This window comes from Microtus oregoni, unplaced genomic scaffold (assembly GCF_018167655.1).
Source record: "Microtus oregoni isolate MIOR12 unplaced genomic scaffold, Mior012 000003F_ref0000135, whole genome shotgun sequence".
In the NCBI taxonomy this organism is placed as follows: domain Eukaryota; kingdom Metazoa; phylum Chordata; class Mammalia; order Rodentia; family Cricetidae; genus Microtus; species Microtus oregoni.
In genome coordinates, this window is record NW_024543062.1 from 64377429 (window position 1) to 64397256 (window position 19828).

At 51.0% G+C, this 19828-nt stretch overlaps 1 protein-coding gene across 4 annotated transcripts in view; it reads right to left on the reverse strand.

The window, feature by feature from the left end:
- Window positions 1-12579, reverse strand: part of Adora1 (adenosine A1 receptor) — a 34628-nt gene extending 22049 nt beyond the window's left edge. The window contains exons 1-2 of one of the 4 annotated variants that reach the window (XM_041648156.1): window positions 12295-12579; window positions 11075-11472 (exon numbers count right to left, since the gene is read on the reverse strand). In XM_041648156.1, coding sequence (XP_041504090.1) covers window positions 11075-11415 — 341 coding nt within the window. In that variant the 5' untranslated portion in view covers window positions 11416-11472; window positions 12295-12579. Of the gene's footprint in view, window positions 1-11074; window positions 11533-11789; window positions 12113-12294 lie in introns of those variants that run through there. The other 3 variants (XM_041648154.1, XM_041648157.1, XM_041648155.1) reach the window with 3 other exon arrangements.
- Window positions 12580-19828: the final 7249 nt, after the last annotated feature.

Consider the following 19828-nt stretch of genomic DNA (forward strand, 5'->3'; position numbering starts at 1 on the left):
GAGGCAGGAGGATTAAGAGTTAAGGAAACCTTAAATGAGACTATATGAGACCCTGTCTCAAAATATTGATTGAAAAAAAGAAGGAAAGAAAGAAAAAATAATAACTTCTGTACTATTAATAAGAGTAACAATCCTCATTATAGACCGCCTACTACACACGTTGCAGTGCACCTACTATGCACATTGCAGAGCACCTACTACACACATTGTAGAGCCCCAACTATGCACATTGAGAGCGCCTACTATGCACATTGAGAGTGCCTACTACGCACATTGCAAAGCGCCTACTATGCATGTTGTAGAGCGCCTACTACACACATTGCAGTGTCTACTATGCACGCTGCAGAGCGCCTACTAAACATGAGCCCCTTCATAGGCATCATCCCTACCCCTCAGAGCCCTAGAAAGGAAGCATGTGGAGCCTGTGGTACAGAAGAGGAAATGGAAGGCAGGAACTCTACCAACTGGAAGGATGGACCTTCCAGTTCCATCCTATTCCATGGCCTCCTCTCCTCTACCCAAGGCATCTCTGAGAGCCTGAAGCTTGCTTCACACACACGTCTATCTGCCCACAGAGACTGCCATCTACCCCTCATGACACTAATGCATCTCTGTAAAGCCGGGGGAGGAAGCGCCTCTGAAATGGTCATTGAAAACAGGCCTGTAATCTCAGCTGCTGAGGAGTGGGGACGGGAGGATCAGGCCTTCAAGGTCACTCTCAGTTACAGTGAGTTTCAGAGCAGCCTGGGATACTGAGACCCAGACTCGGAAAAAGGCGTGGGGAGGAGAGAGCGCTGTCTTAGACTTTCCCTATCCTGTATCCAGGGTCAGGAGAATGCCTGGTGAGCCGTGGCCCCTGCCTGCCTAGGGAAGAGGTGTTCATCAGAGCCTGTGGCTCCGTGGGGATAGACAGGACCTGAGAAGCAGTTCCTACCCTGCTGTAGTTCCTGTCCTCCTCCCTGAGGGCGAGAAGCTGCGGATGGGAAACCAGCTGTCTTCAAGAGCAGGCCGTACCCACACCAATCCTGCCAGCCACTCTGCAAATCCCATTCCACAAAAGGAGGCAAAAGAGATCGTTTCCGTGTGGAAGGGCTGCAACCACAGGCCACAATGGCTGGCTGGGACACAGTGAGTCCCTGTGCCGGTGCTGGCACTCCATCATGCACCTTCTCTGCCCCTGGCATAGGGCTTTCTGCTTACGGTTGACCATCTTCTGCTGCAGTGGCTGCCCCTTGGCCACTCAGTGTCCCACAGCAACTCTGAGGGGACTGTGATTGCTAGGGAACAACCATTGAGCAAACGGTTAACACGACCCTAAACACAGGGTACATGCCAGCATCGCAGGAGAGAAAGAAATCTCTGGAGACGCACTGTCTCAGACAGGATCCTCAGAATGGGGACACATTTGGGGCAGGAAGCAGTACCCCAGAAGACACTATGCCCATGCTGAGTGGAGCCTATCAAAGAGCAGAACCCTGTACTCTGCAATCTCCTAGATGCTTTGGGAAGGTCAAAGCCATATGTCCGTATTGTTCTTCCTCCAATCTCAGCCTGAGGAAGCCAATGGCCTCCTGAGAAATAAGGTGGGGCGGGGCAGTTAAAGCAGCTGGAGGTGCCCAGGAAGCTGGTTGGAGATGGAAGGACCCTATCCCCAAAGCAAGAGGGAGAGGAACAAATGGGAAAAGCACTCAAGAATTAAAATCACCCCCCCCCATTTCTTCCTTATCCTTAGCAATGGCCCTGCCACACTCTAGCTTGCAGCCATAAACCAAAGGGGGGGGGTGGGCTTTGATCCCTTTGAGAGTCTTCCAGAGGATTCTAACCTACCGTGCCTGTGACCATCCTGTTCCATCCTATTCCATGGTCTCCTCTCCTCTACCCAAGCCCTGCCATAATCAGTCTCCCAGTTTGTTCCCAGTCACCACCCCACTCAGCCCTCCACACACAGCAGGCAGGCTGACCTTACGTGAATGCATATAATGGTCGTGATGGGGGATTTTACATGCGGAACTCTTTGCATACATAAAAAACATTTCACTGATGATATATGACTCTTCTCTTATCATGAGATTGGATTTGCTAATATTCTGTTAAGGACTTCTTGCCCTTTAAAAATGTAATTTGAATTATGCCATTCCCTGCCTAAATCACTCAGAGGCTTCATAAAGCACTTAGAATAAAATCCAAGCTCTTGACCATGAACCAACCTCTGACCATGATAAGATCCCCCATCTTATCATAAATCTGGTATTTTGAGCTGCTGAAGAATGGGCTCTCTGCCTCCTCCTCGCCTGTGCCTGGGTAGATGAACATGACTGGTGTTACACTCAGAACCACAAAGCTGAGGAAACGTCAAACTCATCTCCAACGAGCTTCAGGCAGTCCCTCACGCCGCCCCCAGAGAATAGACTTCTGGAGTCTAGTCCTCGCCCATTTCCTAGAGGATTGCTTCCCATCTGCAACACTCTCTAACACCTCCTCCTGCATCCCTTCTCCTGACTGATTTCCTTGCTTCCCACTGCACGAGAAGATGGTGCAGCAGTCAGCTGCCAGCATCCACACCCAGACTGCATGAGCTGCTCAAGGGCCTCCAGCAGCCTGCCCACAGCTGATCTCAGTACTGCCCTAGTTCCAACACTCACCTGACTCCACCCTTAACAGATCACTGACTACTGCACCATGATATCCAGCACAGAGATGCTGGCCTTCCCCATCTCCCAGAAATGACACAGCACAAAGCGCCCTGTTGCCACTTCTGACTGTTGCTGCCCCCATGGCTTTCTTTGCAACAAAGTCTCTCAGATAGAAATCTGTACCAGCTTTAGCCTTCAACTCCACTTCTTTCTTTGTGAAACTTTCTGCAACCAGGCTCTCTATCCATCCCCTCCACTGGCACTGCCCTTGTCCCGGTCGTCCATGCTGAACTAGCTGCCCTGTGGTGATGCTCAGCTCCTCTCACATCGTCGTTTGGGAGAGCTGACCTGCTTTTCTTTGATATACGCTCTGCACCTGGCTTCCAGGACCCCCGCTTTCAGCTCTATGTTTTCTTCTTGCATTTAGGCTCTTCTTGATCTCCTTATTTGATGTGTCCTCTTTTCTCCAACTTCTCAGTGCTCAGGCATACCACATCCAATATGTTTAAGATTGAACTCCTATTGCTTCTAAAACCTGATTCACTCTTGGATGGTACCAACTCCATCTTCCCAGTGGCTTAGGATGAAAAGCGGTTGTTTTGACTCCTCCTCACATTAAATCTATAACTAAATTCACAAACAGGAGTCTTCACTTATGTATAGTGGTAAAGGTAAAATGTGCTGTAGAAACAAGCCAGGATAAATGAGATTGAGGTGGCTAGGTTGGGGCTAGGGAGAAAGGGTTACAAGGTAGACAAGACGGCTTCCTTGAGAAGGTGTCTTGGAGCAAAGCTCTCGAGATGAGGAGACACAACACACAAACTTCAGGAAGACACATCATACAAGGAAGGCAGCTAGAATAAAGACCCGAGGGTAGGGCTGTACTTGAGTCTGGACACCACAGGGAGGCCTGTGTACTGAGTGGTTGTGAAAAATGGAAATGGGGAAGATAAGGAGTCATCAAATCCATACGCAAATCCACTGGCTTTCTTACCCTATGCAGAACCTCAGCAGACTGTAGTGCATCGATAAAGTGGCGTTCTAACAGGATGGGGGACCTATGAGTTCACCCAGAAACAGACCTGAAGCTCAGCCATCATCCTGGGCTTCGGAAGCCAGACACGGAAGGGTATGCGCTGCTTGCTTCTGATTATAGAAACGTAAGAGCAAGCAAAACAAGTCTAAGGGACAAAGTCAGAGGGGTGGTTATTTGGGGAGAGTACTGACTGGGAGAGTCACAGGAACCCTTCTAGAATGCTGAGGATGTTCTAAATTTTGATCTGAGTGGTATTTAAGAAAGTACAAATAACAAACTTAACCGAGCTATATCCTTGTAACATATGTCCTGACTGTAGGAAAGTCCTACTTCAGTAAATCTAGGAGTGCACATTCAGAATCAACCCCCATTGCTATCACTCCCTCTACCCTGTGCAGAATCTAGCCTCCTCTGTCCCTCACACCTGAGCCAATGTGACAGCTTCTGACCAGTTTCTGCTTTTTAACCCTAGCCCCAAAACACATGTGTTTCAACACGAGGGAGCACCTCAGGACCAGATGATGCCCCTTCTCTGCTCGAAGATGTGAAATGGCTCCAGTGGCCTTCAAAATAAAAGTCCTCCAGAGGGGTGCAAGCCATTTGCCAGCCTGCACTTCTTATCTTTTCCACGCTTCCCTTTATCACAACATCTCAATACACAGGCCTAAACTCATTCAAGTACATTTCTACCCCCAGGCCTTGTTCTGGTCGTTCCCCTTGCACTGTGTGTCTTCCTGGTGTCTGTGTGGTGCGTCCTCTCACCAGAGCCTTGCTCCAAGACACCTTCTCAAGGAAGCCATCTCATCTACCTTGAAACCCTTTCTCCTACCCCAGCCTGGCTACACCAATCTCATTAATCCTGGGTTGTCTCTATAACACAGTTTACCTTTTCACACTCTATGTAATTGAAGCCCTCCTGTTTGTGATTTGCCATCTGCCCACCAGTCCTTAAGGAAGCAGTCTCCGCAAGGGCCTGTATCCTGGGTATCTGTAGCATCACCTGGTACACACGTGGCACTCGAGGAGCGTTTGCTGAGTGAGTGACTAGATAGATGAATGGGTCACCAGATCAGTGGTTTTCAATCTGTGGGGTCACAACCCCTCTGGGGGCGGAATGACCCTTTCACAGGGGTCACCTAAGACCATCAGAAAACACGGATATTTACATTATGATTCATGAAAGTAGCAAAATTACAGTTATAAACTGTAAAAAAAAGTAATTTTACGGCTGGGAGTCATCACAATATGAGGACTGTATTAAAGGGTCAAGACATCAGGAGGGTTGAGAATGACTGGACTAGATCTATATATGTATATTAGGGTTCTGGATAAGGACAAGTGAGAATGACCAGTCATCCTTCTTTCTCGGAAGTCAGACACGTTCTGAGAGCAAGCACCAGGAAGAAGTCCCAAGGGTAACTTCCCACATGACTGGCCCTGCAGAAGTGACTGTGGAATATGGACGGGCTTCCAGATCAAGTACTGACACTTGCTGGGCATCAGATACCTGCCATCCCAACTCCTGACAGAGGAGGTCAGGAATCTCTCCAAGGCAAGCTCGGTCTGCTGGAAGCCATGTTCTCAATGATGGCTGGGAGTTCCCAGGCAGAGTGGACCAGGTTGCATACCTATCCATGCCTGCAGCCCAGTGAAGTGCCTAGCACTGCCCCCTCCCCAACCTCACATCCCTGTGATCTTGTCATAAAGACAGGCAGGCAAGAGAAGTTACTGCAATCTATTCCTTGAGGTCAAGGGTATTCTCTAGCTGTCCCAGCTCCTTGTCCACCTTCAAGCCAGGGTTTGCAAGGAGGGATGGGATGGCAGGTCCTACACCCCTGCCACTTCTTCCTCTCCCTCTCCCACCACCTTTCCTCTGTAACAACTGGCAAACCCTCTGGGCTCTAGCAAAGAGGCTCAAGTTAAAGGAGCGGATTCCCAGCCCAAGGAGCTGTGTGTGTCTCAGCCTCCTTCCTCTCAGTGTTGTGGCTTGTATCTAAACCCTCCTGCCCAACAGGGCCAACAAGAAAGGCCACACGCCAAGCCCTTCATTCTGGGGACTGCTCTTCTCAGAAAGGCAAAGAAACAGCACGGCCAAGCCTCAAGAAATGGAGACTGGATATTGAGGACTAGCTCCTGAGTCTGTACAGTCCTGCCCCGCCAGCCCAGAAGAACACACGGGATGAGGAACACCAGAAGCCTCCTGAGAAGCTGCAGTGTGGGTGAAATGGGAAAGGGGTGGAGGAGGAAGGATGAAGGGAGTTGGGAGATATTTAGCCTCATATGAAAACACTTCCGGACAGAGGCAAGCTAGTACTAGGAGGTTCAGTCCAGGATCCTAGGCCTTAGCTCTGACCCTTGAAACAGTGTGAATCAATGAGGTGTTTTGGCTTCTGTTTGTCTGATATCTTCATTTATTTACATTTGTTATTCATTCATTATCTCCCCGCACCGTGCGTGCGTGCGTGCGTGTGTGTGTGTGTGTGTGTGTGTGTGAGTGTATGTTGGAGTACTCATGGTACCTGTGTGGAGGTCAGATTACAAACCACCTTCCAGGAGTTCATTCTTTCCTTCCACTACGTACGCCTTGGGGATTGAATTTAGGCCGCCAGGCTTGCCTGCAAGGGCCCTTACCAGCTGAATCATCCTTCTCCCCAGCCCCTGGGGTAGTTTTTTAAATAATAATAATGTAGTACTCTAATTAGACACCTACTTAAAAGTAAATAAATAAAATGTGCTACCCAAATGTTAAATTTATCACAAAGAAATTACAGCATATCTGCTCCATGCCGACATGGACGGCACCTGAGTGCGCAAGCAGAGTGTCCGGGAACTCTGGGGCTTACCCAGACCCCAGAGAGAGGTTTTAAATAGAAAACTCCCTGAGCCTGAAGTAAAATGGAAGAAGGCTCACATCCAGGCTGAGACTATAACGGACAACGGAAACCTGGCTGGCAGGAGCAGGAGGTGGATTCCCCGAGGTCAGGCTATTTTAGCTGAAACCTAAAAGATGAAGAATAATACAACCTTCTACTGTCATAAAAAGCCCCCACAAAATCATTTTAGCTGATATGTGGAAATGTTTGTAATGTAATGTTAAGTGAGAAAATAGGGTTTTAAACCATATATAGATAGATACTTGCCATATGCAAAAATAATGTAGCTAAATATATACACGTGTGTGGAAAAATTTTCTGGAACACCAAATGTTAACAGTCGTCCTCTGTAGGTGGAAGAGGCACTGGTGGCTTTGGCGTATTTATTCTTCGCCACATTCCTCGCAATCAGCATGGTGTTTTGGGGCTCTCAAATAAACAACAAAGGTCAGGGGGTAGCCCCTAAGGCTCCACTCAGGGCCCCAGGGTGGGTGACTTTCTCTACAAGCCGCCTTAGTCAGAGCTGACACCTGAGCAAGCTGCCCCCATACACACACACACACACACACACACACACACACACACGGCTTTTTGGAGGCCATCCCAATGTGGGACAAGGGGTGCTTTCACCCCTGAAACAAACCCAGACTCTTCTGCCAGGAAAGCCATGCGTCTTGGTTTAGCTCCCTCTAGCCGAACCTGTAAGCACTTACAGGCTGCCCCCAACACAAACACAAAGCCACCTCCATCAGACCCCACAGAGGTCACAGATGGCAGCTGGGGTGTTGGTAGTGCAAGAGTCATTTTAGTTGTCAAATAAACATATAAACAAAACCCTGGCCAGATGGGGGCTGGTGAGCCAGCAGTCGAAAGCAAACACATCTCAATCTAACAGATTTCTCTTCCCCCAAGCTCAACCCAGCATCCCTAGCCTTCCAGACAAGTCTCCAGCCGTGGTGCAATAGGGCTTCCCAGGGACTCAACTGCCCACTAGAGGGGAGGGGAGAGGAAGGCGCTGAGTGTGAGCTAAGCAGAGTGCACGAACACTGGCAAAAGTAAGAAGGGGCAAAGAACTTGATGAAAGCTTTGGGGAAACCAGGGCCTACATCCAACAAATCCACCGTTTAGGTCCATTCATGTGCGCTGGGCTTACAGGTAAAAAGTATCTGATAGTGGGCCTGGATTCTGCTCCTGACCAGTGATTTGTCTAGAAGAATTATTGAATCTTTCAGGCTCCTGATCCCAGTTTATCTGAAGCACTGTAGAATGAAGCTGGCAGTAACCTCCACTACGGAGAGGCTACACGTGGTCAATGGGATAAAATACACACAAAACAAAACATAGTTTACCACATGATCAATCACTAGGAGTGGAAAAAGCCAACACAAAACCCGCCGGGGATCCCAAGGCAGCATTGGCAGGAACCAGGAGGAGGAAGAACCACAGAGAGATAGAGCCAAAATGAACCTTGGTGACCTTGGATCCGAGCATGCTTATGGCATAGAGAAAAGTTTGGGAAGGCTGAATCACTTCCAAGGCTGCACAGTTTCCTGGTAATACAGCAAGGCTCAAACTCAGGTCTAACCCCCAAATCCCTGCCACAGTTCACTCACTGCAACCCATCTAGCTAGCTGAGGACAACCTACTCACAGAAAAAGGGAGTACCCTGGAGCAGCCTCCGAATTATTGCAGAGTACCAAGACAGCCCTGGGTGAGGAGGTGGGAGGAGGGATATTGAAGAGTCCCTGGACCTAGGAGTAAGGGGGCTGGCGTCTCAATTACAACTGTGGGTGTGTGGCCTGCAGCATGTAAAAGACTGCAATGATTGACAATCAACTATCTCAACCTCGAAACGCAAATGGGTCACATTATACGAGGTGAATCTCTTTTCTCTCTCAACTTGCAGCTATGTGGAAAGAAATAAAACCTGTGGTTTACGGACCAACCTAATCTTGCTCTACGAAGGCCTGATTGACTCCTATATCCAGATGTCTAGATACACCTCTTCTACACTCAGTGGCATTATTTTTGGGGCCCAGGGCCACATTAACCTTTGCCTAGCATAACAAGGCAAGGAGCCAGGTGCCTGCAGGTTCTAAAGTCTGGCATTTTTACTGACTCCAGTCACACGGAAGGACACAGAGCATTCTATACCTCCTGCAGGGTACCTGGGCAGTGACAGGCCTGGACTTAGAGTAGTCGACGTTGTGGCCAGAGCCTTGTTTAGAAGCTAGCCTTTAACTTGAGAGAAGGTTCTTCTTCACAGGGCAGGACACTCCCAGGTGTGCTGCCAAGCAAGTGGGGACAGCTCTGGGTAGGGCCCCAAAGCAGAACGGGGACAGTAGTCTACAGCAAGAGATATAAAGGCTAGACCCCTGAAAAGCCTGCTTGGGACTCACCCACGTGATCAGGAAATCCAGTGGTTTTAATCAACATTTATGGAGTGCCAAGGGCTACACACTGTTGCTGGGCACTCTGGCTAACTCACAGAGACAGACAAGATGTGATCGCTGCCAGGCTAGTGCCTTTCAGGCACTGGCAGTCCACTGGGGAGGGAAATCATGTGCAGATATAACTTAACAGTTCTCTGACACCTTCTTGGAATGTGCTGTGCATGTGTCCATTTAAGAGGGCACGTGTTTGGACTGGGCAACTAGAGCTTGCCTGTCCAGCCCCAGTCAAGCCATATATTATAATGAAGCTGAATTTCTCATTTACAGCCTGCACACAATATATCAGGCATAATACTAATTGTTATATATTCTTCCAGGAACTCCAGGCAGTCATACTATTATTTCTGTCCCTGTTTATAGATGAAGAAATTAAAGCTTCAAGAGGTTAAATAGGTAGCACAGCTAGGCATTTGTCAAATCCCCCAAGCCTGGATTACATCCCCCTTGTGCCCACCCTCAATTCTCAGAGGACTGTGCTCCAACTGCCCCAGCTTCAAAGCAACAGCATCTGCCTCTGGCGGGAATGGGCACCTCCATTCCCCAGGCCCACAGGGTAAGGAGGACACATTCCGAAGTCTGTGACCTCTGCGGCATGAGGACAGGCTTTGGCACCCACTCAGCAGGCAGACTTTCTCAAGCAGCCTCCCTCCGTCTGCCCATCTCTGTGCATTCCTAATGGGGCCACGCTGTCATAATGGTCGGGCTCCGAGGCCCAGCCCATCTAATGGACTGAGACTAGCTTGACTGGTGCGGGCCGGCAACAACCCTGGTTTAATGGCAGCAGGAAAGGCCCTCGGAAGCTGAGCCTGTGTGGCTTCTGGTCTGTGTTTCCCTCCTCTCTGACAAGCAGCAGCCTGCACCCCACCCTCCCTGGGAAACTTGGTGACTGTGAGGGAGGGAGGTTGGAGGTGGGGGCGAGAGGCTGACACCAAGGTTCTAGGCGCAGGAATCAGAGGGAGAACTTCGTTGAATCAAGTTCTCCACACCTGGCTCCAGGAGAGCCTCTGAGCTTGCTTCCTCTCTTCCAGTTCCCGCTCCACCTCCCTTGCTGGCCACAAGGAACACGTGATGTGAAAAGAGGTTGGAAAAAGTTAAACGTGCATAAATGTGACCAAATAGAGAACTCTGGGTACCTAGGCCTGCTCGGGCAAACTGCCAAGTGAGACCAGCGGCCCCATGTCCCAGATATGGGAGCTAGGAAGCGGCACAGGGTGGCAGGTGCTGGAGACGGCTGAAGCTCACCGTTAGAGGACCTACTGGTGACAAGAATTCAAAGAGGGGGAAGCACACCCCAAAGAGTGTCCCAGCAGAGCCATTCCTGGCAGTGTGCCCAGGTTCTTGCTGGCACTTGGTGACCCAGGCACTGCCTGGTGCCAAGATTATGGCCTGGTGGGCCTGGGCAGGGAACCTTAAGGTAAATGGAGCCCCGATTTGCACAATGAGGACTGTCACCCGCCCTAAGCTGCCTAGAATCAGCAAAAGCACCTCTAGTGTGCAAAAGAGATCCCCTGAGTGGAGCTGGGCAGAGGCAACTAGCCCTCTGGGCTTCAGCGGGACAGCAGGAGGGTGGAGCTGGCTGGTACAGGCTGCAGTGTCTTCCGGAAGCCAGCCTGCTATGATCCAAGAAGCAGCAGCACCGTTGGCCCTGGTGTGCCACCCTTAACTGCCCTCAACCCTCCCCCAGCGCCCCGCTCTCCTCCTCCCTGGGACTTGTGGAATCCAGATCATTCCTTGCATTGTCCCCTGTCTTAATAACCCCTCCAAATGCTCTAACCCCACTCCAGACCCCACCTGCAGCCTCAGGATCCCTGGCTGCAGCGGCAACAGCACTGAGGTCATGGGTGCTGTCAGCATGGTAATTCTCCAGTCACCCAGCCCCCTCCTGCTTCTCTTAACAGCGCTCAGAGAAGCATCCCTACACGGAGCCCTGGAAGGCAAAGTGTGGGCTGGATCCCACAGCCAGAGAACACCTGGCTGACTAGGGAGGGGGCTTAGGCACTTTCATCTTCGCTAGCTCCTTCAACCCCGGGCCACCCAACATCGGGTTTCACAGGGTACCTTGGGCTGCTGTGAACTCACCGGAGAGGGATCTTGACTCGGAGGTAACGATCCACAGCAATAGCCAGTAGAGCCAGGATGGAGCTCTGGGTGAGGATGAGGACAGGGCAGGCCACCATGAGGCAGGTGTGGAAGTAGGTCTGTGGCCCAATGTTGATAAGGATGGCCAGTGGGATAACCAGAGCGCCAACGGCCACATCAGCTACCGCCAGCGATACGATGAAATAGAAGGTGGCATCGCGAAGTGCCTGGTTCACCTTCACAGCCCAAATCACCAGCACGTTTCCAGGCACAGAGACCAAGGCAATGAGCACCTCGATGCCAATGTAGGCAGCCTGGAAGGCTGAGATGTAGGGCGGCATGGTGGACAGGCGCTGGGCACATCAGCAGACAGGCGCCCTGGGGCACGAGGCCAGCACCTGTGGTCAGGAAGCCTGCAGTGGGGATGCCAGCCTGGGAAGGAGGGGACATAGGCAGCCCTGCGAAGATGTGCCCCAGTTAGCAGATGCAGTGCCTGCCCAGGCTGGCCAGGCACTCAGCCTCACTATCTGCTTAACCTCGGTCCCCTCCCCTTGTCCTCAGAGGTTCCATTCAGCAACTTAAAATAGCAACACTCACTCCACCACTGGCTTTTGTATCAGGTGTGAGGTGGCTCCCAGGACACTCACTCCATAAGGATCCCCTATGCATCCGCAATGCCCACAGGTGTCCGCCAACCTAGAGGCAGGGCGCTCACCATCCTGACTGCCAACCAGCAGGGGGTCCCAAAGGCGTTGCCCTAAGTTCCCTGGGCGGCTTTCCGGAGCCTCGCCGGGCAGGGCTGGGCTCTGGGCACCGTGCGCGCACCGGCTCATCGTTCTCCAGGCTCCCGCCGCTGCGCTCCCAGCCCGGCCTTTCAAGCAATCACATGGTGCGGCAGAGGCTCAGCCCCGGACGCTTTTAAAGAGGTAGTATCCTGTTTCCGTACCTGGGACTGGATGGCAGGCATGAATCTGAGGGACTAAGCCCAGGACCTGACGGGTCCATAGGCTCTTATTCCCCGCCTGAGCGCACGCCTGCCTGCCTGGTGCCCACCCACCAGGGACGCCGCTGGAGCCCGACTCTTAACAGTCCCTGGTCCCGCTCCAGCTCAGAATCCTTGCCCAATCTACTGTCCCATGGAGGGGGGGGGGGGCATTCCAGTCGTTTCATCCACCCCTTTCCTGCACATTCATGGTGCACGGACTCAGACACAGACTTACCCAAGGTCACACCAAAGCTGTCAGAGCTTCTGGCCACCTGAACTGTTTAGTCAAGTGTCCCCAAATCTCTAAACCTTGGGCAGTCGCTCCCTCAGAAGATGCCAGGAGAACCCAGAGCTAGCCTGTTAGGTCCAAGGGGATGGTAGCCAGCCGAGACTCCACTCTGGCGCCAGCGCCTTCGTCGCCCCCGGAGCGGGAGCTGAGTGACAATCGGGCTCCGCACACCGGGAGGGGGAGGGGGCGGGGGCGGCGGCACCCGCGGGCCCCTCCCTCGTCGCCCTCCGTCTCCTCCCCTACCCCCTCCTCTAAACAAAGGAAGTGATTCTGTGTGAGAAAAGCTGAGAAAACGTGAGCTTCTCCAATGGTGTGATGTATGAATCCGGCCTCGGGACAGTACGGAGGTGTAGCCTCCCGTGTTCTCTCCTTCTCTTCTCAATGCTGCAGGAGGGCGGGTGGCAAAGCCCTGATCACCTGCGGGACTCTAGAAGGCCCCGGTCTCCCACAAGCACCAATGGTTGTCGGCACGGCCCCTCCCCTAATCCCAAAACCTACTCTCTTCAGGAAAGCCGTGCCTGCACTGTCAGGAAGGTACAGGCTTCCAGCTCACACACTACTTTGCAGGCGGTCTCCTGAGTCATTATATCCCTTTCTCGTCCATCTTTCAGAAGGCTTGTCAGGCTCTCAGCATTTCCATTTTGCAGATGAGGATCCTGAGGCTCAGAGAAGTGACCCCCCCCGCTTCTCCTTATCACCACCGTCAGTGTCACACTGCGGCGCTCCTTTCTTCCCCTCTTCTTCCTCCTCCTCCCTTTTACCCTAGCACCTAAGACCACACAGAATCTAGTCCAGTCCCTTGTGTTCCAGAAAAAGAAGCAGGCTGGGAGAGGAAAGGAACTTGCCAAAGACTACAGGCTCCTTAGTCAACCAAGCCACTGCACAGTGCCCTCCCCACGCTGCCCCTAGCTCTCCCTCACTTGCTTCCAGTCAGTAGGCACTGGCTCACATCCAGCCCCATGCCTTCCCTCGCAGTGCCTTATAGAGATCCCACCCTGAGAAATCCTGTTTGCTTGTTGGGGAAGGGCCTGGACTCCACAGTAGCTGGGTCAATGAGGCTGGGGGAACCCCAGACCCTACTGCTCCCTTGCTGGATCTCAGGATAAGAAGGAGGGAAAGCCACTGCTTCTGCTGAGATTTGCTGCAAGATCACAGTAGGAAACAGGCTCCAGTGTCTGTGTCTGGGAGGGAGGGTGAGGGCAATTCAGTTGTCTTCAGAGGAGGAAGCCCAGTGTGGGAAAGACAGCATCTGCCACCATCAGAGAACCAGAAATCTGCGTCTGATCACTAAAGGGCAGTCTTTCCGCAAAGGCCAGCTCACAGGTACCCTCCCTGCCTATCTTCCATTTCTCCCCTCTTCTAAGAGCAAACTGACATTCTACCACTGCCCACACCCTGTCAGCAAGAGGTTGAGGTCTGTGTGGCATCTCTGCCTCTTGGCTCTTTCTTTCCTTGCCTCAAAGCCTTTAAGGCATAAAGTGTTCCTCTTTTAATTTATTTAAAAATTTTAAGACAAGGACTTGCTATATAGCCCAGGCTGACCTTGATCTCAGTCATTTTAGCTCTGCTTGCCCAATGTTGGAATTATAGATACAATCCAGTACCATGCTGGGCAAAGAGAGTGGGTTTGGTTGTGGTCTGGTTGGTTGGTTTTGTTTTATTTTGTCTTGTTTTGGTTGCTTGTCTGTTTGTTTGGTGCTGAGGAACGGAACTCAGAGCGTCATGCACACTTGCGAAGCGTTCTACGACTGAGTTATACCTGTGATCCTGTCTTGAGTTTTGATTTGCCTCTTGTTAGTCAGCCATATGGCAAACCCTGTGTGGGGCAGGCAGAGGCCTGAGGGAGAGGAGGACACTGTGGAAGGACAGAGGCAGAACAGAAGGAGCCAAGTGACTGGCTGGAATGAACGCCGTGCCAAAAAATGTGATGCTGTTTTTCACACATGCCCCAAATCCCTGACTAGATGACCCTTCCTGATTTTCCACGCCTCCATCAGAGCCCTGATTTCCTCATCTGTAGGATGGCTTGACCAGGAATAGTACCTCCTAGAAGGCTATGAGAACTGCATAAGCAGGCTTAAGGAGAGTTGCGCACAGACTGTGTATTAAAAAGGCAAGCAGAAGGCCAACAAGATGGCTCAGTGGGTAAACGCACTTGCTGCCAGGGACCCACAATATGGAGAGAACTGTTCACCAAAGGTTGTCTTCTGACCTCTACATGTGCAGTGTAGCACACACAGATGCACTAAATAAATAAAATGTGATATAATCTTTAAAAAAAAAAGCAGGCAGTGCCAGACCAATGGGGAGAAGGGGAGGAAAGGAGAGTCCAAAGTTCAAAATACTGAAATCTGCCCTGTGCTGATAGTGGAGCTATGTTGGGACCAAATCCCACAGGTACCAGGCTTGAGTGCCCTTAAAAGTACCCAAGTGAAAACTTTTACTAAGAATGAGACATTGGGGCAAGATGATGTCACAGGAAGTGGAAAGGTTCCGGGGCCCAGTCTTCACCCAATTTCTTCTCAGTCCTGTTTTTTTTCCTTCCAGGCCTCCCTGGCCCTGGTCTCTCCACAGTGGTCTTGGTAAGCGTGGAAGAGAGGGCAGAGGTGGAAAAGCTACTGGGGCAACCCTCTTCAGCAGCCCTGAACCTTCTTTCTGGAGTCCTTCACATTGTCCACCCAAATTCCCCAAAGCCTACCCACCCTTGGGGACACCAACAAGGAGAGAACAGGTGGGTGGACTCTTGGAAGAGCCTGGAGAATGCATGAGGTCTTAGGAGTCTCCTCTAAAGCTAGGCATGACAGCACATATCTGTTTCCTCAGCTCTAAGACGGCTTAGGCTGAAGGATCAAGGGTTCAAGATTAGCCTGGGTTATATAGTGAGCTTCTGGCCAGCCTGGGTTACCTAGTGAGACTCTGTCTCAAAAAACCAAAGACTTCTAAGGCTGGGAGTAAAGTTCAATTGTAGGGTGCAGCTTGGAATACAGGAAGTCCTCTGTTTCATTCTCTGTGCCATTAAATAAAAGAAATAGAAAAAGGAAGGAGAAATATATATTCCTCTATTCTCCTCCAGCAGGCAGATTATTCTGGTTCCTATGCCATGGTTTTCAGCGTTGCTCTGGCCACTGAATGCACAAGAAGCCCTGGATAAGAACGGAAGTCAGGACAGAAAGACTGCAGGATAGAACTCCAGTACTAGCCATCCTGGTGGTGATTCCCCAGAAGCTCCCTCCTTTTCCAGCCCCACACTACTCTGCCTTTGAAAACCAGACCTGTAGGTCTCTTCCTCCCTCTCTCCCCTTCCAGCTGCCTGAGAAAGGGGCTGAGGTCATTTCTTTTAAACCTACGTTGTCACCATTCATCACCTTGTTCCACTCAGTGACAGCTGAGAAGCCCCTTCTACATATCAGAGGGTAGGCTGGGATAGGCAGAAGCCTCCAGAAAAAGGTCACAGATATAAACACAATGCCCCCCATGTATAGTTCTCTCTGGGAGGATGACGGCAAGCCTCTGACCTCTGACTTCCGACCTCAGGTCCTCAGGTTTTCCCACCCCCAGCTTCTGCAGGGTGGAACAGCAAAGGCAGTGGAGGGAAGGAAGGCCATGCCCTCTCTTGTGGGGATCTTTTTTTTTCTTTTTTTCTAAATATTTATTTATTATGTGTACAATATTCTGTCTGCATGTATGTCTGCAGGCCAGAAGAGGGCGCCAGACCTCACTACAGATGGCCGTGAGCCACCATGTGGTTGCTGGGAACTGAACTCAAGACCTCCGGAAGAGCAGGCAATGCTCCCAACCACTGAGCCATCTCTCCAGCCCCCATCTTGTGGGGATCTTGACACACTAAAGATACCCAGGAACTTGGCAGAAGGGCCCCAAGGTGAGGGAGAAGGATCAGGGTTCCTTGGGGTCTTGGGGGAACCGTTTCTGCTTTAGGCAGAATTCCATTTTACATACGTGTCATCATGTTTGTTGTATGACTCGGTTAGAACATGGATTTTATAAGCCATGTGGGGAAAAAATGAACATTTGAGCTTTAACCCAGTGCTTCCATGGACAGACCAGAGAAGTGAAATCCAGAAATGGAATAAATTTACCCAAACCTCCCTGTAAGTCAGGGCACAACTGAGACCTGGGGAGGAGCCAGGAGGTGAAGAGCTCGGGGCCCTATCTGCCAAGGTCTCAGGGGGCAGAGAGAGTCCTCTGGCTTTTATTGGTTAATGAATAAAGAACTGCTTTGATCCTCTGGCAGGGAAGAACAGAACTAGGAGAAAGCTAGGCTGTATGCTGGGAGAAAGAAGGGTGGAGTGAGAGAGAAGTCATGGAGCTACCGGAGACAGATGCTGGGAAATTTACCCAGTAAGCCACTGCCACGTGGTGATATATAGATTAATAAAAATGGGTTAAATTAATATAAGAGTTAGCCAATAAGAAGCTAGAGCTAATGGGCCAAGCAGTGATTTAATTAATACAGTTTCTGTGTGATTATTTCGGGGCTAAGCTAGCTGGGCAGCCGGGAACCAACAAGCAATCTTTCTCCAACAGTCCTCAGCTTCCAGCTCTCTCCATCTCACCAGGAAGGGGGACAGGATGCAAACACATCCTGTGGGAGCCAGGAACCCATGCCGATAGCACAAGAAAGGCCTTACACAAATGTATAGCCGTTGGCCCTCAGGAAAGATTTTCCCACAGACAGCATCTCTGAACTGCTCACTACACACCTAGGAGGTAGCAAAACTGAAGCTCTTAGCTCCAAATCACAGACAAGTCAAGCTTAGCAAGGCTCAAATGAAGCCATGTGCATGGCTGAGACTGGAACTGGTATCCTAGGTTCAGCAAGGGATGAGATCTCCCTGAAGGAGAACCTCGGCAGCCTACTTCATTTACTTGGCTGTACTGCCTGAAACCCACTGTGAAGGGGGGGAGGGGTGTGGTACCACCTGCTCAGAGTCTGCCAGAGCTCACGGTTGTGTGTTCCAGGTGCCACAGACTAGACAGGGCACTTCCTGAGCAGGCACTGGCTGGACGGTTTCCAGAGAAAGCAAGTTGAGCCTGGGCCTGAGAAGGGGCAGAATGGTCTGTGTTTGTGGAGAAAGACAGGTGGCATGGGAAGGACCTTGTGGGTAGACAAAACAAACAGCCTGAAGGTGCAGTGTTTGCTATATCTTGGGGAAGATGAGGGGCTTGATGGGGTCTGGGCAGCATAGTGAGAGTGACTGAACTTCCAGGGTGGGGCACCAATAGTGCCAGAGGTCTCAGCTCCACCTTTAGCATGGGCAAGAGCAAAAGTTCCCCCACATTCCCTGACTCCAATTCTCTTATCCTGTAGGAGAAATAGCAGCCCTGTCTCTCTTGTTAAAATGAAAGTACATCTCAGAATGTAAAATAATCAACCAATCATAACCTACTTTGTTGGTATTTGAAAGCTCTCAAGGATTTTGAACAGGGGATGAAAGGACCTGGAAGCTGCTACTTTGTTTCTTACGGTTCTGGGGATTGAAGCAGGGCCTGTGATTGTCACTGTACTACTGAACTTCGGCCTAACCCAATCTAACTTAGACCATCCAAAGGGGCCTGGAGGAAGGAGGTGGAGGCTGGACATGTGTCAGCAGCCTTGGTCAAAGACAGTGTGAAATTGAACAGGAGAGGAGACCGTGGGAGCAGAGAAGATAAACAGATGTTGCATGAGAGGCCTCCTGGGCTCAGTGGCTGCCCAAGCACAGCATCCAAGGGAAGGCAAAAAGGTAAAGATGGTCCAGGGGAAACACTGATGGCGGATGAAAAAGACACTGGCAGTGCAAACACGGGGGAGGTCAGGTGAGATGTGACCCTACAGGGTTCCTGTGGGATTCTGGAAAGACCAAGAGTGTGAACAGGAATCTGGTCATCTCTGTCCAACTAGGAATAAAGACTTTGGGGAACAAGATTCCCCCGGGGGTGTGGGGGGTAAGATTGCTGAAGGAATGATGCCAGGAAGCTGGGCTGTGGCTCCTAGAACCCGGAGGGAAAGCTGCCAGAGGGGAGTGGAGGCATTTTGGGAAGAGAGATGTCGAGCAGCCTGAGAGGGAAGCAGTCATACTTGAGTGACAGGAAGGGAATGGAGACCTGGAAGACACCTCATGGGTGTGTGAGGGCCTCTGAGGGGTTAAAGCTGCTGCAGTTAGTTCACGGTGGAAGTCGTGGGTGCAGACTAGTCTTTGAAAGAGCTTGGCAGGGAAAAGAACAAAAGATGGATGGTTAGCTGCAGGAGAAGGAGGTCAAAAAGAGGTTGGTTTTAGCAGCGGGGAGATCTGAGCATGCTCCCAGCTTCAGTGAAGACGGCATAACGAGATGAATCAGAGGAAGAGACGCTGAGCACAGGCCAAACTCTCCACACGGCCTCTGCGTGCTCATGGGGACAGAAGCAGATATCCATCGCTGACCGGACTCGGCACTCTGCCCGCAGACCTGGAAACCCCTGCTTCCTCCCATCCCCAATGCTGCGGGTCCTTTGTTGAGTGTTTCAGGAATGCTCCCAGGCCTTTGCAGGGATCCCATCTCTGTTGATGCACAGCCAACAGTTCACTAACCTTTCACATCAATAATGACTTGTCCTTGCCCTGCACCAGCTCCACCCTCTGGTGGCCATAGCCCAGTCCACACCCCAACCCAGCTCAGCAGGCACCCGTCATGGACCTCTTGGCTTCCCTGACCCTATCTGTAGCTAAAGAGGCCCCCCTGGATGATCTAATTGCCACTCTTTGCCTTCCAAAGGACACAGACTTGATCCGCCACTCAACAGACTTGGCAGAACCTATGCCACCCTGGGCAGCCCACTTTGCCCTGAGTAGCATCTTTCCTGGACTCCTCAACACGACCTCTAAGAAGACAAGGGAAAGTGACCATCTGCTTCCCCTCCCCTTCACTGGGCAGAAGTGGAAATCAAGGCAGGAGGAGATCATGTTAGAGCTTAGGCCGGCTGGCTTCCAAATTCTCTTTGCCGCCCCCATTCCTCGCCAGCCAGCCATCACTGCCCTTCAATGAAGAGAAGCAGCCCTGGCACATTCTGTGTGCTTCATCATGGAGAACCAGCCCTCGAGATGTGCCAGGAGGAAGGCAAGATGGATTTTCACAGCAGTGTTACTCGGAATAGCTTAAGAGCAGAAACAAGCCAAATGCTCACCAACTAGAGTTACCAGAATACATTCAGGACACCCAGTTAAAAAAATGTTAGCAGCTTTATTGAGAAACAGTCTAAGTATCATAAAGTTCACCCATCTAAAGTGTGCGGGCAGTGGTTCTGAGATGAGATTTACAGACTTGTGTAATCACCACCACCATCTCATTTTAGAACACTTTTATCATCTCCCTCCAAAAATCCCTGTGCCCATTAGCAACTACGCTCCCTCCCTCCCTAGCCCCAGATCACACAAATCTCTGGTGGGAAAGGCTGAGACAGAGTCCCACTATGTAACCCAGGCTAGCCTCAAATTTGTAATCT